Source organism: Garra rufa, chromosome 17 (genome assembly GCF_049309525.1).
Source record: "Garra rufa chromosome 17, GarRuf1.0, whole genome shotgun sequence".
Taxonomy (NCBI): Eukaryota; Metazoa; Chordata; class Actinopteri; order Cypriniformes; family Cyprinidae; genus Garra; species Garra rufa.
Genome location: NC_133377.1, coordinates 38,103,323 through 38,130,390, shown reverse-complemented (window position 1 = coordinate 38,130,390; position 27,068 = coordinate 38,103,323). Strand labels below are relative to the sequence as shown.

At 38.2% G+C, this 27,068-nt stretch overlaps 1 protein-coding gene across 2 annotated transcripts in view; it reads left to right on the top strand.

The window, feature by feature from the left end:
* The window catches only part of erf (Ets2 repressor factor), a 40,134-nt gene that overhangs the window by 1,438 nt on the left and 11,628 nt on the right, over positions 1 to 27,068 (top strand). The window contains exon 2 of one of the 2 annotated variants that reach the window (XM_073821635.1): positions 25,687 to 25,906. In XM_073821635.1, the coding sequence (XP_073677736.1) occupies positions 25,687 to 25,906 (220 nt within the window). Of the gene's footprint in view, positions 1 to 25,671; positions 25,907 to 27,068 lie in introns of both variants that reach the window. The other variant, XM_073821634.1, reaches the window with a different exon arrangement.

The window sequence follows — 27,068 nt, the reverse complement described above, 5'->3', positions numbered from 1 at the left end:
CTGTAAGCCTTAAATGGACAGGAACATAAGATTTTTACTTTCAGTTTTACAGTATGTAAAGGTAACATAAACCACAACATGTCAAAGACATGAACAGTTACCTTAAGTTCAGTTCATGTTATTACTAGATAAAGATTGCATTGTAATCCCCACTTTACAACTGCTTGATTCATAACAATCTGGTGAATATTCATCTGGTTGTATGGAAAAATGCTGCCGGTTCATGTCAGTTCAGTCTCTGTTGGGTGTCTGAGCTCCACCAACGCTGAAGTCGTGGTCTTATGCATTAAACCATTAGCTAATTCTTCCATTCGTCCTCCCCCTCATTTGGTCTGCAGTATAAAGTAAGCCTTCTTATGGTATGGCAGAAGTTTTCCATGTTGTGCGTCGTGTCTGGGACGCAAGTCTGCGTTTTCGCGTAGGCGTGCAGAGGTGGGGTTCTGCGCACGCTTACTAGCTCATGTCAACTCCAAACAGAGTGTGATTTCAAAGGTAGCAAAGCTCACAAAGTACTCAATCTTAAGTTTTTTTTTATTGACTTGCACGTGAGTTGCATTGTGGGTAAAAACACCCAACATGTTGGTATGCTTGAATTGATTTATCCATCACCCAATGCTTTATTTTAAAGAATTAGTTCACTTCCAGAACAAAAATGTACAGATAATGTACTCACCCCCTTGTCATCCAAGATGTTCATGTCTTTCTTTCTTCAGTCGTAAAGAAATAGTTTTTTTGAGGAAAACATTTCAGGAGTTTTCTCCATATAGTGGACTTCTATGGTGCCTGCGAGTTTGAACTTTCAAAATGGAGCTTCAAAAGGCTCTAAACGATCATTTTCTTAAATAAATTAGTATTTATACACTTTGTAACCACAAATGCTCATGTTGTCTAGCTCTACGATGTGCATTGGAAAAACTGCCATTTCATTTTCTCCTTCAACTTCAAAATCGTCCCACATTGCTGTTTTACCTTTTTTTGTAAAGGGCATTTGAGCTTCTTTGCATGTTCACTTTGTAAACACTGGGTCGGTATTTCTGCAGCGATGTAAGATGACTACAGTGGAGGAGAAAATGAGATGGGAGTTTTTCGACATGACCCAACTGCATTGAACCGGAGTGTACAGAGTATTTTTTTTTTTCAAAATTTTTTTAAAATAACCGATCGTTTCGCTAGATAAGACCCTTCTTCCTCGGCTGGGATTGTGTAGAGCCCTTTGAAGCTACATTTAATCTGCATTTTGGAAGTTTAACCTCATGGGCACCATAGAAGTCCACTATATGGAGAAAATTCCTGAAATGTTTTCCTTTAAAAGACATAATTTCTTTATGGCCAAAGAAAGAAAGACCGGAAAATCTTGGATGACAAGAGGGTAGGGATGCTCATTTCGGTTAATTTTCCTGACCGACAACCGCTGCTCGTTATCCGAACATTAACCGTTAACTGATAAAATTAGAATAATAAATTAGTTTAAAATAAAAATAGAATGCACGAGTATCTGTGATGATACATTAAAAATACAAACAAATGTTTTATTTTAACGTGCAAACAGCAGCATACAGAGCAACAACAAAAACTGTATTGACATATACTTAAATTATCACGCATCAGCAGCGGTTCTGAGAACAGAGAAAATCTGAATGAAAAAAAAAAGAATAATATAAATAGGCCTACACTAAATATGTATAAATGAAATAACTACCTAATAAAGATGACAAAACTAAAACACACTGAATCCTTTTAGGCGCTTTGAAGAACTGTACCGGTCTTATTCTTCTCGTCGGACATAAAAATATATAGCAGGCCAGCCAATACCTCAGTGTGCCTAGTTTTTAACATGTCCACATGCTGTACGGATAGGCAGGACCGCTGCCTGTTAACTGTTAGATCCGCGAAAAAAACACCATCACAAAAACCCTTTCAATTTGCGGTTCGGGACTTCCATCCACTGTCATATGCGTGAGGACTGAAGAGAAGCGCGTGTTTTACAGCGTTCAGCAATAGCCAATCACAGACATGTATGTTAATTTGATTATCACTGTGGCCAATCACAGGAGGCTATGTTACAATCCACTCACCAACCAAAGTGCCGGTTTCAGATTTTCTGACTTCTACACTTTCGCGAACTCTCTTATTAAAACAAAGAAAGTGTTGGCATTATATAAATAAGAGATTAATTGTGCAGTGTAAAGGTTATTTTATTACTTTTTAATAAGTTTATGAGATTGTGATGAACTACTCTAGGATGAGTGATAGCTTTCCAGTGATTGTAACGGGAGCGCCTATTGCGCACTTTCTAGACTATAATTCATTCAGAATTTGAATACATTCACTCACGGATTCACTCTCTGATAACCCAATAACGCCACTTGCCTTTGCGTTGCATATACTACATCAGTTTACTAAGTAAAGGTGAAGCAAAATATGTCTGTACAGCCACACTGCGCGTGAGTAAACGGATAACTTACAAATAGCATTATTTCTTTCACCATGCAGCAAACGTAAAAAAAAAAAAAAAAAAAAAAAAACAATAGAAAAAAAACCCTTTTAAACCGTTTAACTGATAGTAATAATCGGTTAAAATTCTTACTGTCGGTTAACGGTTAAACGGTCAATATGAGCATCCCTACAAGAGGGTGAGTAAATTGTCTGAAAATTTTTGTTCTGGAAGTGAATTAATCCTTTAAGCTTGGACAGGTAAATAAACAAGAGTTCCTAAAAGTGGAAATGAGCTGTACGGCTAGTCTTTGTGCCATATCAAATTGTTCCTTTTAGGCGAGCTGTTCCCCGCCCAGGTCACCTTGGCTTTGTGTTGGAGCGATGAGATCGGCCCCTTTCTTTTGAATAGCTACTTTGCCACCCAAGGGATTAAAGAGTCACCTAAACCAGCTATTTTACCTGCCGGTTAATAGTATTGTGTTGAGATGAAGTCACTGCCTTAATGCTTTGATCACAGTTAGAATCACAGAAAAACACCTTTTTTTGCTTTTTGTATTAAACCTTTGCTTTTGAAGTTCCAGTGTGCTTCTCACTAGGGTTTATGCAAAAAGATACACCATTGCATCAGTCGTTTGCACTTTGGCACTCTTGTTTGGCCGTCAACTCTCGCCCAGCTAAGCATGATATCTGTCTGTCTGCGTCGCAGGCCAATAAGTGGCCTATTTTTGGTGCCTTTTTCCAATTGCGTTATTCATTATATCAACAGTTTGCCACATGTGGGTCTCACATCTGGAAGCGGGCTCTCTGTTGTCTCTTCCAGCGTATGAAGTTTTAAGGGACCCACATGGGCAATTAGCCAGCGCTTTGGGAGGGTGGCGGTGGGTGCCATTATTTTTCAAAGGAGGGTCCGGGTCAGGGTGGGCTGAGCGTAGGTGTTGGTGTTTAATTTCTCCTTTGCTGCAAGGTATGATTCACTCTTCCATTGGCAGGAACGTGCCTTGGGTGTTTCTTTTTACTATTTGGATGTTTTAGGATTTTTTTTTGCTCTTTTCCCTTAGTCAGTGTGTTAATGCTGTGCTAAATTCACCCCGAACCCTTCCTTTGTAAATGCAGCTTCTCTATAACAAACCATTGAGTATGGAGGAACCTTTTGTTTGTCTGTTTTAAATGTTTGGATTCTTTTCAGACAACGGTTATACTTTTTAAGTTAACACATGTAATCAGGCCTGCTTACTTGTGTGACTTAACCTGTCTAGAGTTGCTCAGGAAGTGTGCATGCGATTGGTTGGTGTTTTATGTGGCTCGGCAGATTGGCTGTGTTTCCTGGCCTGTGTTTTTTCCTGGAAACACCGTATAGACAAACATCTAACCCAGCCACACAGAGAGACTCGTATGCTACGCTTAGACCTATAGTGACATAATTTCCTTTCTTCCTTTCAGAATATTTGTGACCCTGGACTACAAAACTAGTCTTAAGTAGCACGGGTATATTTGTAGCAATAAACAAAAACACATTGTATGGGGTCAAAATTATCAAATTTTTCTTTTATGCCAAAAATCATTCGGATAGTAAGTAAAGATCATGTTCCATGAAGATATTTTCTAAAAAAAAATCAAAACTTAATTTTTGATTGGTAATATGCATTGCTAGGAGCTTCATTTTAAAGGGGATTTTCTCAGTATTTAGATGTTTTTTGCACCTTCAGATTCCAGATTTTCAAGTAGCAGTATCTCAGCTAAATATTGTCCTATCCTAACAAACCATACATCAATGGAAAGCTTAGAACAATTGACCCTTATAACTGGTTTTGTGTTTCAGGGTCACATTTAGAGAATTATCCTAGTTTAGACATCAACTACCAGATACTTTGAAGCTTCCTAGTTACATCTGTAGACTTTTTTCCCATTAAATAGACTTATGATTTACTATTTTTCCATTGAAACAAGAATGACTTCTTCAAGAGCTGAAGATAGTTCAAATAGAAGCCTCTGCCCTAAATTTTCTGCTTAAAATATAGCCAGTAATATATAGTAGAAAAGCTTGTGATGAGCGCCTGTTGGGTTTGTGCAAAGCATTTTCCGCCATCTAAAGATGGATTTAATCACTGTGACCTGAATAATATGGCTCACCGTAGTTCAAAAGGGCTTGAAATATCTTCTCTTTTATCTTTTTTGAGTCAGTCTCATTTGCTTTCCTGGCTGTAGTCTCAGATCAATACCTTTCTGTCCGATTCAAGCTAGTTTTCTTGAAATACAGGGTTGATCTTATGATGAGCAGTGCGGTTTGTAACGGTGTGCTCATCGTATGTGACTTCTCTGTCTTTGTTTTCTTTATAGTACACAGGTGGTGTAAGGTTCAGGTGGCGCTTTGTCATCTAACGGCACACCTTTCTTTATTCTGCATTTCAGGACTCAGGTGCCCTTGTATCTAACACCATGCATGCTGGATCTTTATGCCAAGCAGGTTGCTAACCGAGGTTTGAGCACGACCAAATTGTGGAGTGTTGTGTCTATCAGAGACCACGGTTTGGTGGGAACTCTGAGGTTTTGTCGAGACTGCGGCTGACAGTTTTTCCCCCCGTGTGTGTTTGTCTGTGTGAGCGTGTGGCTTTGGCCGTCCTCTCGGTGTGTGTGTGTGGTCACGCTCGTGTAACAATTTGTGAGTTTGCGATGTGTATACTTTCCCTGACATTTTCAAGAGCGTTCCCCTTTGGAGTTTGTGCCCAGGCTCATGGTGAGGAAAGTTGTGAAGTGTTAGCGAGTATCCGAGAGTTTATTTTCAGTTCAGAACTATCTGAAAAGGGCAGAAAAAGAAATTCCGGGGTTATTAGGTTGGGGATATTTGTTGGCGTCACAGACGCCACAAATCAGGTTTTTATGTCATGTTATATTGCACACTGCAGGCAAACAAATTATGGCAAATAATCAAACACACTTGTTTAAACTCTTATATGAAGTGTAGTAAATCAGTTTCCTATTTGTTATATTAAATCAGTTGTTCAGTGAACTAGTTAAAAAATGATGCGTGTCTGTGCAAATCTGTTTTATGTTTTTTTGTGTGTGTGCAAAATATTTGTGGTTTTAAATACTGTTTTCAATGATGGATATACAAATTAGAGTGTTTTTTGGTATGCATGAGTCAGGATGGATGACTGGTCTACCAACACTTTTTTTTTTTCTAATTTAAAAAGAAATAGTGTGCTGTGCTGTAGCTGTTAGACAGTTTGTATTGTAAAACTGTAGTGTTAAAAATAGTTCTACTTTTAACTTGAGACCTTTTTTCTTCCTTTGTACTCCGTTTAGTTGTTTCTGTTGTAACAGTATCTCACAGTACAATAATATTGCGATATTCAAAAAAAGATGTGAAGAATTGGAAAAAAATACATTTTAAAGTTCAATTTTTCTATCTAATGCACTTTGAGAGTTCAAAATAGAGAGTTCTTAACTAAAAAAAACAAAGTCAGTGAATTGACTTGTACCTGAGTATTGAAGGGGACTCAACCCTCTTTTTATTTGTGATATACTGTCTCAGTTTGGTGTTTTAGGAAGCCAAACAAATTCTAATATAATAATAATAACAACAATGACAGTAATAGCCTTGTATTATAAAATAATTGCACTGCAAAATAAATATTTCATATCTATATTATTTTTTTTGTTTTAGACTACAGTATGGAAATTACAACACTTTTCGTAATTTCTTGACAATTGAGACAATATATTTTGAATTTGGACTGCAGTAACGTTACCCATTTAAACCGCTAGCTGTCAGTGCTTCATACTCCACTTTTAAGTGTTTATTTTGATGGAAACAGCAGGAGAGCTTTTATTTTGAAGGAAAACAAGCTTACAAAAATCTCACTACAAATCTAGTGAAATTACGAAAAGGAAACTTAAATGGTGGCCATTATGTTCCCAAATGCGCGCTAAACTCACAGCACATGCAATAAAAGAGTTCACTGCATTCACTGTGAACTGAGCCGTTCTGAGGTGCGGAAAACACCGGATCGCGAGCTGATCGTCTGAACGAAGGGACTACGCCATATTGCGCTTTCAGTTTTAGTTCGTTTGACAGATACTGTCAAAGCATAAGGGCCAAACACACAACTTTAAAGACTTTTTAAAGTTTGAATAAGAAGTTTAAATAGATTTTAAAAAACTAGACTTTTTGCCCGGAAGACCTATCGTTTCATATCGGCACGTGACCACGATATTGCGAGACACAAAATTGATAATACCATTGCATCCCTAGTTTTCCAAGTTTATTACTTTTCAGTGCACATTTATCTGTTAAAATGTTTAATTTAGATCCTTACTGTTTTCATAAGACTTGATTATTATGTACATATCTTCATAACTGTTTTCCAGAATAGCTTCACTGTAGTTGAACAGCTTTTAAATGCACAGCCTGTATTTTTGTCACAGTTTTAAAGTAGCTTCCCCACTGAAGTCATTTTTGAATTAGTCTTTTATAGATTTGTTTCTAAGATTCCTAAGACCATTTAAACTATTATTTTGTGACAAATATAAATCAGGGTGATTTTGGGACAATGGCGCACCCCATTCCCATAATATGGTTGTAATGAAGACAAGAAGTCACGGTTGAAGTGTGTGTTTTGTGTGCGTATGTGTGTGGAGCACATAGTTTATTAGTGGGGCCCAGACCCCCCACATTCCACTTTAATGGCTGCTGTCTGTGTTGCATTACACACACACACACACACACACACACCAGCCTACGCTCAAGGAGGCGGCACACACACACACACACACACACACACACACGTTCCTAATTCTCACAGTTGTGCGCTCTCTCCGTCTCTTGAGCTGCCATCTTTGTGGTGACGCCACTTTGACTCGCTCCCACTTTTATTTTTATGCAACCAATTTATTTTTGCAGGCAGGATCCAGTGCTGGTGCAGCACGGCTGGGAATGGAGAGACAGGGAGGAAGAGAGTCAGTGATCATGATTGATACTACATAGGGGTCATGCAGGTTCGATCTGGGCTCCTGATTTGAGTCACGGAGGTCTGCGTGGAGAAAAGAGAGTACTTTCAGAACCTGTCAGTGGGTTTCCGATTCCGTGTAGGCCACTGTATATGGCAGTGGAACTTTCAGCCACTTTTGCAGAACAGTGGAAATTAGAGTATTAGCAGACTAAATTATTTGCGAAGCGAACGTTTTCAGTGGGATTCTGATGTCTCGTGGCGCTTAGGTGATTTCCAGACCTTTACAGCGTGTGGTTTTCGAGTAGAGCGACCTATAAAGTCGTGCCGGCCTCAATGGGACATTTAGCCTAATTCTAACTTCATCGCGAGCTAGCGGCTGTGACTGACATGTGGCCGTGCATAGTTTGCGGAGGCCTGATGTCTGTGCGCTAATGGAAAGCTTGTAAATGAAAGGCCCATTAGCAGCGAGGGAAAGGATTGGCGAGGGTTTTCGGTGCTGCAGTCTTGGCCCGGGGTGGGAGAGAAAACAGGGAGCGACCGTGGAGACGGCGTTCTAATCCCACAGCTGGAGCCGCGGCGTGTGCCGTCAGCAACTGTGTGTGTGTCTGAGCGTCGTCTTTGGAGGAAAATGAAAGTGAAGACCGAGTCTAGAGACTTAACCACAACACAGAACTTGAAAAGAGGCAATCTATTGACTTCTCGTTCTCGGCCCCACACCGCCACCTCTTTTTCCACTCCATCATGCTCTTGATCTCTTTTGTGATATTACGTTCTTCATTTTTTAAAATTTATTTCAAGCCTCTTTCCAGATGGGTGGTATCTGCGTTTAATGCGCAGCGCTATATAGTCATTGTGGTACTTTACAAAGCTGCGTCTAGGAAACTACGTAATACTACACACTGATATGGAGGTGGAAAGTGGAATCAAAGTCAAAATGAAATCAAAATTGACTCACGTTTGCTTTCTAAATACACACTTCTGATCAGTACTCATTTTGTTTTTCTTTAAAATATTTTAACTTCACTATTAGGGATGGCTATTTTAGGTTTGACTTGTTTGGCTTTGCAAAATGTATGCAGTGTTGCATTTTTAACTTGGTGCATCATGTTAAAAATAGTTTTAAAAGTCTTTTAAGTGCATTTTAAGACTTCAAAATGGATTTGTTGCTTTATGGAGGTGGAAAATGGTATTAAAATCAAAATTGACTCTACTTTAAATGCAAATCTTTCAAGAACGGACCTCTTTGGTCATTGCAACTGTTGCATTTTTAAGAGGGTACGTCGCATTAAGTGTTTTAAATCTCTTTTACATGCATTTTAAATCCTCAAAATGGTTTCATTGCTCTCCACCTTAGTTTCTAAGCAGTTTCAATATTTTTAAGTAAAATTGGTTGCACATGCCATTTCTTGTTGGCTTTAAAGGTGAGATGCGAGTCACAGTCATTGCCTGCAAATCTTTCAAGAACAGACCTCTTTGGTCATTGCAACTGTTTTTAGATCTTGTTAAAACCATTTTAAAACTCTTTAAAGTGCATTTTAAGACTTTAAAATGGATTCATTGCTTTTTCGAGGTGGAAAATAGATTTAAAATCAAAATGGACTCACATTTACTTTCTATATATGCACTCCTGATCAGTACACGTTTTTTCTTCATTAGAATGTTTTAACTTAAGCTATTAGGGATGGCTGTTTTAGGTTTGACACAATTAGCTTTGCAAAATGCATGCTAATTTGAGCATCAAATTGGACCATAAAACCATTGCGTAAACTTTAAATGCAAATCTTTCAAGAACAGATGTCTTTGGTCATTGCAACTGTTTTTAAATGTTGCATTTTTAAGATGATGCATCACGTTAAAAATAGTTTTAAAACTCTCTAAAGTGCATTTTAAGACTTGGCAATGGTTTCATTGCTTTATGGAGGTGGAAAGTGGAATTAAAGTCAAAATGAAATCAAAGTGGAGTCCTGTTTACTTTCTAAATATGCACTTTTGATCAGTACTTTTTTTTCATTAAAATGTTTTAACTTAAGCTATTAGGGATGGCTATTTTAGGTTTGACATAATTAGCTTAGCAAAATGCATGCTAATTTAAGCATCATGAAAATTTAACCATTTTTAAATGCAAATCTTTCAAGAACAGACCTCTTTGGTCATTGCAACTGTTTTTAAGATGGTGAATCGTGTTAAAAACTGTTTTAAAAGTCTTTTAATGTGCATTTTAAGACCTCAAAATGGTTTCATTGCTTTCCACCTTACTTTTTAAGCAGTTTCAAACCTTTTTCAATATTTTTAAGTAAAATTGCTTGCAAATGCCATTTCTCGTTGGCTTTAAAGGTGAGATGCAAGTCGTAGTCGTTGCCTGCTGTGGTTGGTTGTTAATGGGGGAGGTTGAACACACCAAACGTTGCCTCCAGGGTCCCCATGGAGATATTCAGACACCTAGTCTCCTGTCTGCCACACTCTCCAAACTCGTTCGCTTTTCTTTAGACATTCCACAACACACACACACTTCTCAGCCAGGTCACACTCATACAATCTAGAGAATCACCTGGGGCCCAGATGACTGTCTCCTGGCCAGCCTTTGGGTTTAATGCTGCTTTCTAGCAGTTGATGTAGACCAATCACAGCTCCCAGCGGGGTGCCAGGGCTTGAAATCAGACAATCACGTTGCCGTTTCATGTTATCAGACGTTGCATCATTGGCAAAACGCAAGCTTAGGTTTATTTCAATGCTGGCTCCACCCGTTACTTCAAATAGAGCGCTTGAGGTTTGAATGATGCTGTTATGGCAAGTATTTTTTGGTATCTCTTTGAGTCAACATAAGCTAACTCGACCGATTTTGCATATCAGTTGAGTACCCATCCCCATCCCCCAATCGACAGGTAAATCTCACAATAGGGACATCAACCGAGAACGTCTTCAAGCGTGCTGCAACAAGTTGCAGAGCTTTGTGCTAAATGCTATCTTTTAGACGTTGTTGCTGGAGAATTGTCTTAAATCCTGTTTTCAACATCATGGAAATTGCAGGGTTCACCAGCGAATACGCCTCGCTTTTCGGCAAGACACAAACTTGCACAGCTTTGCATTGCTGCAAGGGGTAGGTATGGCGTCTATTGCCAGTTGCAGCCACGTGGAAATGCCAGTAATAGCACAATGATCTCCGACAGCTGGACGAGGAAGAATCAGATTCAGAGCCCACAACTGGGAGGGAACATAGTAGAGAATTTAGTAAGCTGTCTTCTCAACAGACCAATAATAGGGAGCGCAGGGACGGGGCGAGACAGATGCACACCATGTTTATTGCTCAGCGAAGTCAGTTTAAGTTTGTGTTGCTGTTTTCGGCAACTCTGGAGAAGAGTTCTCCTGGTCGGTCCTGCCCAACCCTGTATAATCTGGCATAGGCTGGGAGATGGCAGTTAAAATTAGCTGCTCTGAATGAGCTTGGAGCATCAAGGAGAAAACGCTGAGCTTGATGATCATAGCAAGATTCAATCTGGCTGACTTCCACCTGCCCTCGAAGACCAGGAGGGTGAGGTTCGCTTTATGGCGCTTTTCCACTACACAGTACCAGCTCGCCTCGGCTCGACTCGGCTCGGCTCTGTTTGGTTTTCCACTGTGTAAAAGTTGTACCTGTACCGGCTTCCAGGTACTTTTTTTCGTACCACCTCCGGCGAGGTTCCAAGCGAGCTGAGGCGATACTAAAATGTGACGTGGAAACACAGCAGACTGCTGATTGGTCAGAGAGAATCGTCACTATTCACTGCGTCATTATTGCACGCCCCAGCAATAGTATCCAGAATAACCCCGCCATTTTTAAAAAGTTTGGCCAGAGATTGCGTGACATATCCAATCCATTACATATTATGGCAACTTGGAAGAATACGCCGTGGTCAAACGAGGAGGTGCAGACAGCGGGTGTGTGTCGCGTAGAAGATTACATCACAGCAGTTTCCTGCAGCGTCGCAATGACAACCAGGTACGTGGAGGTACAGGTTCAACTTTTACACAGTGGAAAGCCAAACAGAGCCGAGGCGAGCTGGTACTGTGTAGTGGAAAAGCGCCATTAGTTTCCTTCAAGTCATCAGAGTTACCATGCACAATGCCGCTGGTTTGGAGTATCTCAGATTTGAAGGGATAGTTAGGCCAAAAATGCAAATCATGGCTTCATTTACTCACCCTCGTGTCATTCCAAACCTATGACTTTTCCTTCTGTGGACCCCAGTCCCATTTTTTTTTTTGTCCATACAATCCAAGTCAACCAAACTTCAGAATACATACATACACCTTGCAGAATCTGCAAAATGTTAATTATTTTAGCAAAATTAGAGGGATCATATAAAATACAAGTTAAGATTTCACATAAAAGACGTTTACATATAGTCCACAAAAGAAAATAGTAGTTGAATTACAAAAATTACCCTGTTCAAAAGTTTACATACACTTGATTCTTAATACTGTGTTGTTACCTGTTTGTTTGCTTTTTTTTTTATTTTTTATTTGTGATAGTTGTTCAGGAGTTCCTTGTTTGTCCTGAACAGTTAAACCTCCCGCTGTTCTTCAGAAAAGTCCTTTAGGTCCCACAGATTCTTTGGTTTTTCACCACATGTGTGTATTTGAACCCTTTTCCAACAGTGACTGTATGATTTTGAGATCCATCTTTTCACACTGAGGACAACCGAGGGACAGAAGGTGCAAACACTCACCGATGCTCCAGAAGGAAAAACTATGCATTAAGAGCCGGGCGTGTAAACTTTTGAACGGAGTGAGGATGTGTACATTTTTCTTATTTTGCCTAAATATAGAACCTTCTGTCATACCGTCATTATTTGAAAGGGTTCAAATACACACAAATGCTGAAAAATCTAAGAATTTGTGGGACCTGAAGGATTCCGAAGAACAGTGGGCAGGAACTGTTCAGGACAAACAAAGGATTCATGAAAAACTATCATTTGGAAAAAAACAGCTGTGGATCATTCAGGTAACAACACAGTATTAAAAATCAAGTGTATGTAAACTTTTGAACGAAGTAATTTTTATAAATTCTATAAAACTATTATTCTCTCTTGCAGTACTAAATAAAATATAACATGCATTTTGTATGATCCCTCTTATTTTGATAAAATAACTAACATTTTGCAGATTCTCCAAGGTGTATGTAAACTTATGACTTCAACTGTATTTTTAGTAAACTTAATAAAGTTATTTTTTAGCTTTGACAAGCATGCATTAAAAACATTCAGGTTGAACTTTGTGGCATAGACGTCTTATCGGTTTTTTGGGGTTTTCCTTATCTAAAACCGGTATCTGGAACCGGAAAAATCAAGCAGATCTGCACTGGTTTTCCTTTGATTGATCTCCTCTGCCCATGACTAAGTGCGAACAGAAGTGGGGGAAGGAAAAGAAATCGGTTAAAAGTTCATGTAGAAGTGGCTCCCAGCAGGAGATAAAGCCAGGATGAAAGCTTCACTGTGATAAGATATTAGAAATCCACGTCTCGCTGATAAAACGTAATGCCACTATCACCCTTGCAACCTCGGCGCTTCTAATGACTTTTGCTCAGCTGCCCGAGCGAAGGCCACCGGAGTGTGTGATTTAACACACTGATGAAGAGAACATGATGGCTGGGAGACTTTTAAGATTGAATCGTAGCAATTCCGCATTACCAGTCAACTAAAGGGCTTGCTGCTTTCTGCTTCTTTAGCTTTGTTTCTTTCTTTTTTTTATCATATTTTTCAGATCTTGCGTTGAGGGAATTGAACTCTGTATTCTTTCAAGAATAATGCAGTTATAATTTACGTTTCCTATTGAGTGGCCAATACCTTTTCTGAACTCTTAAAGAAACTGCATCAAGTATAGGCATATAATTAGAGACTGACTTGTATGTAGGATTTAAAAGATGGTGTCCTTCCAAACCTATGACTTTTTCTTCTGTGGACCCCAGTCCCAGTTTTTTTTTTTGTCCATACAATGCAAGTCAACCACACTACAGGTTTTTTCAGGTTTGGGTGAGTACTTAAAAACATACAGTTGAAGTCAAAAGTTTGCATACACCTTGCAGAATCTGCAAAATGATAATTATTTTACCAAAATAATAAGGATCATACAAATTGCATGTTATTTTTTTTTAATTAATACTGACCTGAAAAAATATATTTCACATAAAAGACGTTTACACATAGTTTACAATAGAAAATAATAGTTGAATTTATAAAAATGACCCTTTTCAAAAGTTTACATACACTTGAGTCTTAATACTGTGTTGTTACCTGAATGACCCACAGCTGTGTTTTTTGTTTGTTTGTTTGTTTGTTGTTTAGTGGTAGTTGTTCATGAGTCCCATGTTTGTCCTGAACAGTTAAACTGCCTGCATTTGATAAATATCATTATTTGAGTTGGTTTCAGAGGCATGTAAATGCATTTTAGTGTAGGTTCAATTTTTCCAATTTGATTTCAATTCCATTTTTATTTTTCAAATAAATTCACATTTTGATTTTTTTGCACTGTAAGCATAACATCTTCATGTACACCGTCAAACAATAAGCCATAAGCGGTGCATTTTTATACACTTGAGTATTTAAACTTTTGCTTTCTATAGTAAATCCACAATTAGTTCTTGACTGACGCTGAACTTTTGCACTGCTTAATCCTTTTTCTAAGAAAGGGATAATGCAGTTCATATTTCATGCCAGCTTAAATTTAAATATCAGCCAAGTTTTAAAACAAAACGCATGTATAGTTTTCCAAATGCAGGTATTACGTTCATCTTCCATATTGAACACAAACGTGTGCTTTTCAGCCAAGTTTTCGTGTCTCATGAGGCACAAGCTAATGTTTCAGAAGGTTTTTGGTGATACTCTTAGGCCCAGTTAGCGAGTGCACGCGCAGTTCAGGAGACCTGCACAGGCCTGTTGGTAAGGATTGTTTGGCAGGCGGCCGTCGCAGGCTGCTCCTCATGCTCGGCAGTCCTCACATAGCAGGAAAATTGGCCCAGAAACTCGCCCTGCCTGACCATTTATGGTTGATTTAATCATATCCCTACGAGGAACTCCCCTGTGACGCGTCTGGTTTCTGTCTGGGCAGAGTTGGCCGTCGCGCTGCGGCGTCCCGGACATCTGGAGCGCTGTCTCCACTGCCGTGTGCCGGTAACTGGAGTTTTTGGTCTCGCTGGTGTTGACATGAAGATTGTAGACATGAAAATAACAGCTACTAGATGTTTAGCTTACGGAGCCACAGCTGTGAAAGTATTAGACATAGCTAATGGCTCCTCCTTGGCCACGGCGTTCAGGACACAAGGCGCTCTTCAGTCTCTGCTTGGGTGGGAAATACCCTCACCGTGTGACATGGGTGGCAAAATGACCTAGAGTCTCGCGTAGTGCCGAGGATAACACGCGTGCAAACATAATCAAACACTTGATCCCTTTTGCCCTCCGTTCGCTCGTATTTGGGTTAAAGTGTTCCCAAAACACCTGTCTAAGTGCGCAATATCACACACTTTAGATCAAGGCAACAGATTATCTGTATTTTGACTATAACATAGACTGTTGGCACAGGTTGAAGTTGCATAATTTTCATACTGTTGGGATAGTGGAGTCTATGCTTGTGTTCTTTTTTTTTTTTTAAAGAAGTCTCTTTTGCTCACCAAACCTGCATTTATTTGATTCTATGTACAGCCAAAACAGTAAAATTCTGGAATGTTTTTACTATTTAAAATAACTGTGTTCTATTTTAATATATTTTAAAGTCTAATTTATTCCTGTGATTTCAAAGCTGAATTTTTAGAATCATTACGCCAATCACAAGATCCTTCAGAAATCCTTCTGATATTCTGATTTGCTGTTTAAAAAAAACATTTATTATTTTGTTGAGAACGGATGAGTAGATTTTTTTTTTCAGGTTTCTTTGATGAATAGGAAGCTCAGAAGAACAGCATTTATCTGAAATGGAAATCTTTTGTAACATTATAAATATCTTTATCATCACTTTCGATCAATTTAAAGCATTCTCGCTAAATAAAAGTATTAATTTCTATAATTTCTTTCCCCCAAAAATTATACTGGCTCAGAGCTTTTGACTAATATAGTGTATAATGTCACAAAAGGTTTTTATTTCAGATAAATGCTGATCTTTGGATCTTTCTATTCATCAAATCTTGAAAAAAATGTACTTTTTTAAATGTACTGTTTTAAATATTAATAATAGAAATAAAATGCTTCTTGAACAGCGAATCAGCATATTAGAATGATTTCTGAAGCATCATGTGACACTGAAGACTGGAGTAATGATGCTGAAAATGTAGCTTTGATAACAGGAATAAATTACATTTTAAAATGCATTGAGAAAGCAGTTATTTTAAATAGTAAAAATATTTCACAATATCACTGATTTTGCTGTGTTTTGGATCAAATAAATGCAGGCCTGGTGAGCAAAAATCCTACTGTTCAAAAACTTTTGACTGGTAGTGTACATTTTTTCAAATATATTTTATTTAAATTGGTCAATATTGGGTATTTTTATTGTGCATGTTAATTTCCCTCACTTTTTTATTTATATTATAGTAGTTAGTTAAGTAATAAAATGATTTTTAGGTAATTGTTTTCATTTTTATTCATTTAGTTAAGATGCTATTGTGTTTTAATTTTGGCCATTTATCGGTGCACATCTTTTATCGCCTATTTATTATGTCTGTCACGTTCCACTCTTGTCAACAATGAATTAGCCCTCCTTTATTCTAGAGATGCCGCTATCTGTGCAAACCTGTTGCCGAGGCCAGTTCTGTCACTGCTTTTCAATTTGGTTTGCACGTTGCAGTGCGTCTGTAAACTTCAGCGACGGCCCTGACGGAAATAGCCTGCTGCGATCAATCAACCTTGACTTATTTACAGTTAAAGTGATAATGCCACACTCGCGCCATACAGGCAAGTATCATTGTTCAGTCAAATGAGCTAGTTGTCGACAAACACGTCCTAAATTAAACCTCCGTCGCGGTGTGTTTACCTTGCCAAACGCACTGTTCAGTTTTAAACGCTCAGTATTTACTCGACCTTGATCTGTGCATTGATATTAAACTGATACTGACATCATATTTCGTGATTGTTGATCAAAAACGTGTAATCCTACTTCATTACATATTAAACTAGCATTCGTTTTGCAACCAAGTGCAACTGTAAACCTTTGCGCTGCGGTGGTGGCACTTTATTAGCGTAGTTGGAAAGTCAATAAAATTCATTTAGAAGCATGTAAACTGTTTGTAGCAATTATCTGAGTCTACTTCAGTCCAGTGTAACTCATTGAAGTCAATTGCGTAAGCAAATATCATTGGATGGCTGCATGTACACATCCTTCATCCACTTTCAGACAGTTTCTCGTCAGCGTCCTTAAGAAACTCACACCGCTGGCCTGACCCCTCAGTAGGTAACTAGAGATTAACCAGCAAAGTATCAGCACACCTTCTCCAGTTAGCACTGCAAAGATGGCTCGAATGCATCCTGAATGCAAGGTTGTTATTTGCTTTGATGGTTATAGAGATGAAGCGGAGGGGTTCACGTGCCTGTCTGTTGCCTGTTAGGGGCAACAACCGTGAACCTTTCCCGTCAGGGTTGGCAAGAGCAGGCATGACTGTGTTCTGGGCAGACAAATGCACACACGGCGCGTTATGTAAGAGTGCATGGCGGCGATCATGTGAGGGCTGCAGGCTAGCGCTGTGCATCTACAGATGATGACTGGCCGACGCTTTGATCGTCTCCTCTCAACCTGAGTGTTTGTTCTCTCTTCTGGTTGACTCGCGCTCTCCAGATCCACCTCTTTCCCTGTCTGTCTGTCTGTTCACTGTTCACCCTATTCTGCTCGGTGTGATTTAACATTTTTCCTGTGTAAGCATTCGTTCACACTGAGAGCGATAACTGTGAATATTAACTATAACGATTGCTATATTAGCATCTGCAGTAAAAGTCAATGGGGTCCAAAACAACTCTTGTATGGATGTTTTAATGAAATACTGTTTTTGTGTTTCAAAGAAGAAAGTAAACCATACAATCTTGGTTTTTCTTCAGCACATAAGCATAGACTCCACTATCCTGCAATGGATAATAGTCTTTCTGCTTTTGATGCTCAAGCCCTTTCAAGTTTGATGGATTTTGATTGGCTGTCAGTATTTGTATCGGTCATCTTTTGGAAAGATTTGCAGAATTATTGTGTACTTGCCTAGTCTCATAGAATTAGAGCATTTATTAAACAAAATTAGTTACTGTTATCTTTATTGTCCTTGGTGTAAATGGCCATTAATGCAATTAAAAAAAATAAATTTTATTTTAGTCTATTTTTTGGCAAATGTTCCTAATATCAATGGCAGTTTATCTTCAGTTTTATTTTTAGAACATTTATTAAACAAAAAAATATTATTGTTATAGTTATTGTTCTTGGTATGAATGGCCATTAATGCAACAAAAAACAAAACAACAAAAAAAAGTATTTTTATTTAATTTAATTTTATTTTTTGGCCAGTGTTCTTAAAATCAATGGCATTTTATTTATTTTTATTTTTTTGGCCAATGTTCTTAATATAAATGGCAGTTTATCTCATGTTTTATCTATCTAGAGCGTTTATTAAACAACAGTTTAGCTATTGTTATAGTAATCGTCCTTGGTGTGAATGGCCATTAATGCACCAAAAAAAGATATTTTATTTTTTGGCCAATGTTCTTAATATCAATGCCAGTTAATCTCGTTTTATCTATCTTTAGAGGGTTTATTAAACACAAATTAGCTATTGTTATGTTACCGTCCTTAGTGTGAATGGCCATTAATGCAACAAAACTGTATTTTATTTTAGTATTATTTTATTATTTTAAGAACATTAAACAAAAAAAAGAACACCTATTTTTATTTTATTTAATTTTTTGGCCAATGTTCTTAAAATCAATGGCAGTTTATGTTAAGTTTTTTCTATCTTTAGAGCGTTTATTAAACCAAAAATTCGTTATTGTTATAGTTATCATCCTTGGTGTAAATGGCCATTAATGCAACAAAAAAACATTTTATTTTGGCCAATGTTCTTAAAATCAATGGCAGTTTATCTTAAGTTTTATCTATCTTTAGAGTGTTTATTAAACAAAAAAATTGATATTTTTGTAGTTATCGTCCTTTGTGTGAATGACCATTAATGCAACTAAAAAAACTATTTTATTTATTTATTTATTTTCCCGGCCAATGTTCTTAATATCACTGGCAGTTTATCCTAACTTTTTATTTTATTATTATTTATTTGTTATTTTTTTGGCCAAAGGTTTTAATATTAATGCCAGTGTATCGTAAGTTTTATCTATTTTTTTTTTTTTTATAATGTCGTAAAGGGTGTTTTTTTTTCAATCAAAAGAACCACGAGTTTGACCAAACAGCCTTTGTTAAAAAAGTCAAGTCAAAATGTTTAAATAAAAATGACAAATCAGTGCAAATCATCTTCTTATTGTTTCCTAAATAGTTTTTTAGTTAATTATATTTTTGAGTGACGATGCAAACAAATAGTTGAATCACTGATTCATTTAAGCAGCTCAACAGAATCAAATTGTAGAACTGAATCTCTAACTCCACAAACAATGTTGACACTTCTGATTCTTCAGGTTTAAATCAAAGATGCTATTATAAATAGCTCTGTCTTGACACTATCGTGAAATTTGTAAAAGCAGTGGGCACAAAACTGCTTGTAAAAGTGTTAATTACCACGATTTCCTTGGTAATGATTAATTTGGACCTGATAATAAAATAGCATTGAATATATCATAAATATTTCTCATATCTCAATAGGACTTAATGGTTATGTCATTGTTATGTGACTGATTGCGTGTATCTAAACCAAGCCTCCAGGTATCACCCAGATGAGTCGTCTTAACGCAAATAAGAAGGTGAGATCCGTCTCGCCCCGAGAGAACGCCAAACACATAAACATGCATTTGCAGGGTTTTGTTGTATTTTTCGTCGGAGGCGTTCTCATTAGCACAAAACAACACTGACTCATTCTACACGGCTCGGATCGATGCGGCCAACTGCCGAACGTACGCGGACCGACGCCAACGTGCCCCACCGTCAGGCGGAGTGACATTGCCGATTGTAAGTGGAACATTTAGGCAGCGGAGCCGCTCGTGGTTCTTTTGTATTACTCATCCTGCACACATTCACGCTGGCACACACTCGTACCCTTTTTTTCCCCTGTCGCCACCATCATTAGTAGATGGAGAACGACCTTTTCCTCTGCCTAAATATAGAGCCCACAAAGAATAGGAGGAAGGGAGGGAAGTGGGGGAGAGATGGAGAGAAACAGAACGAATGAGCGCGGGGGCCCTAAACATTTCTGAGCCTTTAAATACAGACCAGAGACGCAGAGGACGGCGTTTTTGTTTTCTTTTTCGTACTTGCGTCACGGCTCTGCCATAAAAAAAAAGAGCTGTTGCAGCTGAACGCTAATCGCAAACAGAGACGACGGCAACAGAGACTTCGCGTACAGAAATGCCAAGGAGTCCAGTTTCCTCGAACTTGAGTGTAATGTTCGGTCAGATGTTCGTCAGCCGGGTTTGTTTGTTCGTGCCGGTACAGTTTGTACAGGTGCTATCATGTAAGGCTTATGTCATATTGTTTTTCTAAGCGTGTGTACAGGGCCCTGTCAAGCGAGGGTTTCGTCTGGCGGTCTCCTGACTCCATACCCATTAGTGACAGTAACCGTCAGAGAAACAGCAGTCCCAGCAGAACCCACAGACACCAGGGGACGTGCCTGTTTTAGCTGTTATTGCGCTTTGATTGAGCCTGTTTGTGTGCACGCGCTAAGTTGTCTTGTGGGCTTGTGGTCTTATGTGAAGAAAAAAAAAAAAAACGAGTGTATTATGGCACACACTGGTTTGTTTGAAAAGTACCTCAAAGCGGTTTCTTGTAAAGTCATTCCTCGGCCTTCCCCAGAGTCTGACGTTTAGCCCTCGTCTGGGGTTTGTTTTATGTCCCTTCTTCTTATTAAAGGACGTCTACCTGTTGATCGTCACCATATTGCCAATTGTGGCTTTCTTATTCATTTCTTTTGAAGGCAAACCTCACTGTTACTGTTGCTGGTTAGAGATTTGAAGAAACCTCTGAGCTTACATATTAAAAGTTGTAACAGAAGTCAGATTGTGTGGCTTATTGAGCACAAAAGATTTTTGATTTAATTGATAAAATTGATTAAAAGCTTCATTAAATCAATACTGTAGCATAGACTTGGCTACTTCAAGGGACAGTTCACCCAGAAAAGAAAGTCATAAATTAAAATATAAAATTAGAATATATTCTTAATTCTTGTCATTTCAAACCTCTGTGACTGTCTGTCTTTTGCAAAATACAAAAGAAGATATTTGAAAGAATCTTTTTGGCCATACAGTGAAAGTCAATGGGGTCCAAAAAAAAAAACTTTGGAACCCACTGACTCTAAACACTAAAATATTTGTTAAAATACTTTCTTTTTTTTCTGTTTCAAAGAAGAAAGTAAGTCATACAGGTTTGAAATTACATTAATTAATTTTCCTATTTGGGGAAACAGTCCCTTTAATCAATCTTTAATCTTTTTTTATTAGAATTAAACGTACTTTGGATATTTTAGCTTGTGCATTTTAATTTCATTCATTGATTATTTGCATCGGAATATTATATGCATTAATTATAATTCTATAAAATTCATTCTTGTCATTTCAAACCTTTATGACTATCTTTCTTTTGCAAAATACAAAAGATATTTTGAAGAATGTTTTTGTTCGTACAGTTTAGGGATGCACCGGTTGACCGGCCATAAATCGAAACCGGACGGTTTTTGCATCTAACTCGCGATCGTTTTTTTTCCGGAAGTGTGCACGCGGGCCGCGGCATTCGATTCATTCAGAAACATGTCACTTGTGTGGAGGTTTTTCAAAATCTGTGAGCATGACGTGAAGATTGCAATCTGCAATGTCTGTTCTGTTAAGAATGATTATTATTATTTTACATTAAAATGCCTGTTGGCTTACTGTTTTACTTTACTAAAAGCACGTTTTACTTATTAAACTGTATTTAATAAGTTAAATACTAAATAAACATGTTGTTTACTTGCATAACTTCTTGTTTTTGAAAAAATCGGAAATCGGAATCGGCCAGCTTGCTTGTAAAAAATCTGTATTGGAATCGGCCATGAAAAATCATGATCGGTGCATCCCTAATACAGTTAAAGTCAATGGGGTCCAAAACAACTTTGGAACCCATTGACTCGTGTATGGATGAAAAACATCCATTTTTAAAAAAATACTATCTTTTTTTGTTTCAAAGAAGAAAGTAAGTCAAATGGGGTTGAAATGACTTAAATAAATTTTCATATTTGGGAAAATGGTCTCTTTCTTTGTTTATTAGAATCAGTGCACTTTGGATAGTTTAGCTTGTGCATTTTGATTTCATTAATTGATTAATTGCATTCAAAAAAAAATTTCTCCCTGCTATACGTGTATTTATAGCACTAAAGTGTCTTGTTGCTAGGAGATGGCGTGGGAGCCAGGGACCCAACGCACAAGAGAGAGAAAAAGGTATGAGAGTGGAGGGAAAAGGCGCACTTCTTGTGAAAGCTGAATGACAAATACACTCACGCATACGCCGTGAGTCAGCGCTGACGCGCACACGCTGTGGGAAGCTTTGTGTTTCTGCATGCCCACTCACTCGGTGGAGGTCTGGTCCCACAAACACACAACTAATCATATATGATCTGTTGACACGTCTTGGTAAAGCTGCCATGAATGGTGGGAATTGCATTAAACTTTGAAGTTGCATTCCAATAAACGGTTTTGAAAAAGGAGCCGAAATTACAGGCCCAAGGGGTGCATTTTTGTTCTTTTTGTATACATTTTCATGTATCACTTCTGTTGTGGCTATGCCAGTGTTTCCTGCATTGCTGAACCTTCAACACACAGCAAAAGGAATCCAGTCTTTGTGTTTGTGAGTCTGAATTGAGTGTTGCTAAATAATGGCGAAAACAAATCTTGATGTAACGTTATCATCAATATCGTGGTATTGCGATCGTGTGGTCTCGAAATTGTGGGCACATGACGATATGAAACAATAGGTAGTTAGTTTTTAAAATATATTTAAACTTCTTATTCTAACATAAAAGGTCTTTAAAGCTGTGTTTTAGGCCATTATGCTTTGGCACAGTATCTGTCAAACAAACTAAAATGAGGCACGCACTTCGTTCAGGTGATCTTCTTGTGATCCAGTGTTTTCCGTGCCCCAAAACGGCTCAGTTCACTAAATGCAGTGAACTCATTTATCGGATGCGCTGTGAGTTTAGAGCACATTTGGAAATGCAACGGCCAACAGTTATTCTTTATGTAAGCCTGTTTTTGCTGTAGCTGGAGTTTTCCATCAAAATAAAAGCTCCACTGCCGTTTCTGTCCAAATAAAAGCTTAAAAGTGCAGTATGAATTGCTGACAGTTTAAATGGGTAACGTTACTGCAGTCCAAATTCAAACTATTGCTATTGCTGAATATTAAGTGTAGAAATCAAGAAATAAGTACTGTAATTTCCCTACTGCAGTGTAAAGCAAAAACCATACATATTCAGTTCATTTATTTTACCGTGCAATTGTTTTACAATATATGGCTATTACTGTCATAGGAATAACAATAATAAAAAATTGTTTTTGTTATATTCTAATTTGTTCAGCTTCCTAAAACACCAGTGTGAATGTAATTTAGACTGAGACGGTATACCACAAGTAAAAAGATGGTTGATTTCCCCCTTAAAGTTCAGGTGCAAGTCAATTAGTTCACAAAAAAACAAAATTTGATGTTTATCTGCTTACCCGCAGGGCATGCAATATGTTGGAGACTGTTTCTTCAGTAGAACGCAAACAAAGATGTTGCAGTCTGTCAGTCATATAATGGCAGTCAATAAGACCCATGCCTTTGAGAGTCAAAAAACCATACACCGACAAAACCAAATTAAACCCTTCAGCTTGTGCAGTCAATGGGACCAACCGCTTTAAGAGTAAAGAAAAACATACACAGACAAAACCAAATTAAACCCTGCGGCTCGTGACGATACATTGAGGTCTAAACACACGAAACAATTGGTCTGTGCAAGAAACTGAACAGTATTTATAGCAATTTATTTATTTTTTTATACCTCTGATCCACTGCAATGTCCAACTGTCCTGAGTTCACAACAGCCGGTGCGTAACGAAGAGCAAACAACCATAACTTCATTCGATCAGGCTCAAAATTTGTGAGTTGGTGAAAACGTAACATTCCCGGATGAGTTCACACAAGCAAACATGATCTTTCAGTTTTTAATCGGTTGCAACAATCAGGATAAGCACAAGTAATTACCATTTTGAGTAGCCGTCGTACCATCTCTTTGTGTAAACAATGAGTAGGACAGTTGGACATCGCAGTGGATCAGAGGTAAAAAATTATATAAATACGTTTCAGTTTCTTGCACAGACCGATTGTTTTGTGTGTTAAGACCTCAGTGTATCATCACAAGCCGCAGGGTTTAATTTGGTTTTTTCTGTGTATGTTTTTCTTTACTCTTAAAGCGGTTGGTCCCATTGACTGCCATTATATAATTGACAGACTGCAACGGTTTGTGTTAAAAATTCCACTGAAGAAACAAAGTCACCTACATCTTGGATGCCCTGTGGGTAAGCAGATAAACATCACATTTTAGTTTTTGGCTGAACTATTCCTTTAAGTTTTCTTAATTAAGAAAATGGGTTGGAGCTCTTAATTTTGAAGTTTTAAAGTGCATTAGATCAAAAGGTTTTTTCCCCCCCAAGTCTTTTTTTTATTTTTTAATTTACAACAAATATTGTTTTGTGGAGTCAGTATCAAGATATTATGGTATCGTGAGATTTTGATATCATTACGTTACAAGTGAATCAAAAAAAAATGACAGCGCAACCTGTGTTGTCTGATTCATGAGTGAATAACTCTGAATCAACCTGACGTATCCTGCACTGAATGAACTTGGTTACTGAATCAACATCTGACTCATTCACTGAACTGCGATTTATTGCTTTATACATGAACAAAATTTGTGTCGGTAATGTTTGCTAAACTTAAATTCAGACTTGTTGCTCATACTGTGTTGTTTACCTCCAGAAACCGAACTGATCTGCTGCTTTTCAGTGAGTTTTACATCTCCGCTCTGCCAGATCTCTCAACCAAACATCTCAATTATGAGTCAAGCCGCATTGCCGACTGTTGAGCAGTTGTCACGGACAGTTAGTACCAGCCCACGGTGTCCAAGTCATCCTACCGCCCCCCTGCGCAGCGTGGGTCCCCGCAGCACATGTGTGCGGTTGGCGGTGGCGGTAATGCTGAGCTGTTCTGCGTTCGCTGCCTAACACGGCGATAGGCTTTATTAGCAGCCAAGCTCTGAACCGTCTGAAAGGGGCATTCCAGCGAGCACAACACCACGTCGTGCGCCAAGACCCTCTCTTTCTCTTTTGTGTGCAAGTGTGGGAATTAAGGCTGTTATTTTCGGTCGTTCCCACCTGACATAGCGTGCCTAAGAGATAGAATCTCGGTTCATTGTTTTTTGCTCTGGTTTTGTTTTTTCTTTCCTAGTAGGACATTGTGTCTAATTTAGAGCCGGCAGAAATACTTCACCTCATTCGTGTCGAGTCTGCAGACTTTTTTTTTTTTCGTACTTCATTCTCAGGTGTTTCTCTGATATGCTTGTTTCGAAGAGCTTTTCCGCCGTCTCACCATGTCACGTTGACTCAGCGTTGTGCATGGATTCGTAATAGGTCTGTCACTTAGCATGTTGTGTAACCGTCTGTCCATGTTAATGTCTCAAAGCACAAACAGTTTCTGTAATGAGACAAAAGACCCTTAAAGTCACGGCCGTGTTTTTGTCTCGCCTTCAGCGGCCTTCTGCTTCTTTTTCTGCAAGTATTGAGTCTAAAAGTAGAGACTGCGTACCATCTGTGTGTATGAGTGTTATTTTGACTACTGCCTCAAGGATTCTGCGTCGAAGCGCTTGCTAACTAGACTATGGCATTTCTTACAGCTTATTCAGATTGAGAGATAAATAGAAATTGCATGCAACCTTTCACCAGACGGAGTTCGTCTCCATTAAAATCCTACAGCCTTGGAACCACACCGTGGCTTAATGTCATTTAATAGACAGCCAAAGTAATACAACCCCTTATTAATCGAGATAAGATGTGGTGAAACATGCCCTCGCTTTACTCTAGGGTAGATTGCATCGAAGTGGCAAGGCTCTCAAGTATGTTCTGTGTCTGACCTCTAGGGTTTGCCTTCCCAGACTGGGCCTATAAGCCGGAATCGAGTCCTGGTTCCAGACAGATCCAGCTTTGGCACTTCATCCTCGAGCTGCTGCGGAAGGAGGAGTACCATGATGTCATCGCCTGGCAGGGGGACTATGGCGAGTTCGTCATTAAAGACCCGGATGAAGTGGCACGACTGTGGGGCGCCCGCAAGTGCAAGCCCCAGATGAATTACGACAAGCTCAGCCGAGCGCTCAGGTAAAGACTAAATCTGTTTAAAATAACACTCAAATAACACTGAAATTGAGATTTATACATCATCTGAAAGCTGAATAAATAAGCTTTGCATTGTTGTATGGGATAAGGCAATATTTGGCCGAGACACAACTATTTGAAAATCTGAGGGTGCGAAAAAATCGAAATATTGAGAAAATCGCCTTTAAAGTTGTCCAAATGAAGTTCGTTGCAGTGCATATAACTAATCAAACATTATATTTTGATATATTTACGGTAGGAAATTTACAAAATATCTTCATGGAACATGATCTGCACTTAATATCCTAATGATTTTTGGCATAAAAGAAAAATTGGTGATTTTGACTCATACATTGTTTTGTTGGCTGTTGCTACAAATACAGTAGTCAACATTCGAAGTGGATCAAAACCTTTCATCAAATTTGTCCTAAAACCAAAAAGAATACCCGTTCTTATCTTAGGACAACTTTTGATTAACTTTTTTGATCCACTTTGAATGTTGACTGTATACCCGTGCTACCAAAGACTGATTTTGTGATCCAGGAACACATATGTAATTTCACCCACTGTATCTTTGTTGATTAAAAAAATACCTTCTTTAGAGTAGCTGAATAAACTTGGGGAATGGCTTTGTTGCACAACCAAGGGAGCTGCCTACCTAGACAGCATTGATGAGCGTACTAAGACGAAACAGTGACTGCTCTAGATGGTTAACGACAAAATGTTTGGGTATTTTATTTTGGCCAACATCATGGATAAGACATTTCCAGAATGAGCTCATGTAAAAGGGTTAATTACCTGAAAAATGAAAATTCTGTCATTAATTACTTACCCTCATGTTGTTCTAAACCCATATGACCTTCGTTCTTCTTTGCAACACAAATTAAGATACTTTGATGAAATCTGAGAGCTTTCTGACCTTGTATAGACAGCAATGCAACTGTCACGTTCAAGGCTCAGAAAGGTAACAAGGACATCAATAAGGAGATCCATGTAACATCTGTGTTTCAACAGTCATTTTATGAAGTTACGAGAATACTTTTTGTGCGCAAAGCAAACAAAAACCTTTATTTATTTAATACCATTTTACTAACCAGTGTCTTTGCTGCTGACCTTTGATGATCCAATTCAACCATACTTATAAACAAAAATTACTCAAAGATAA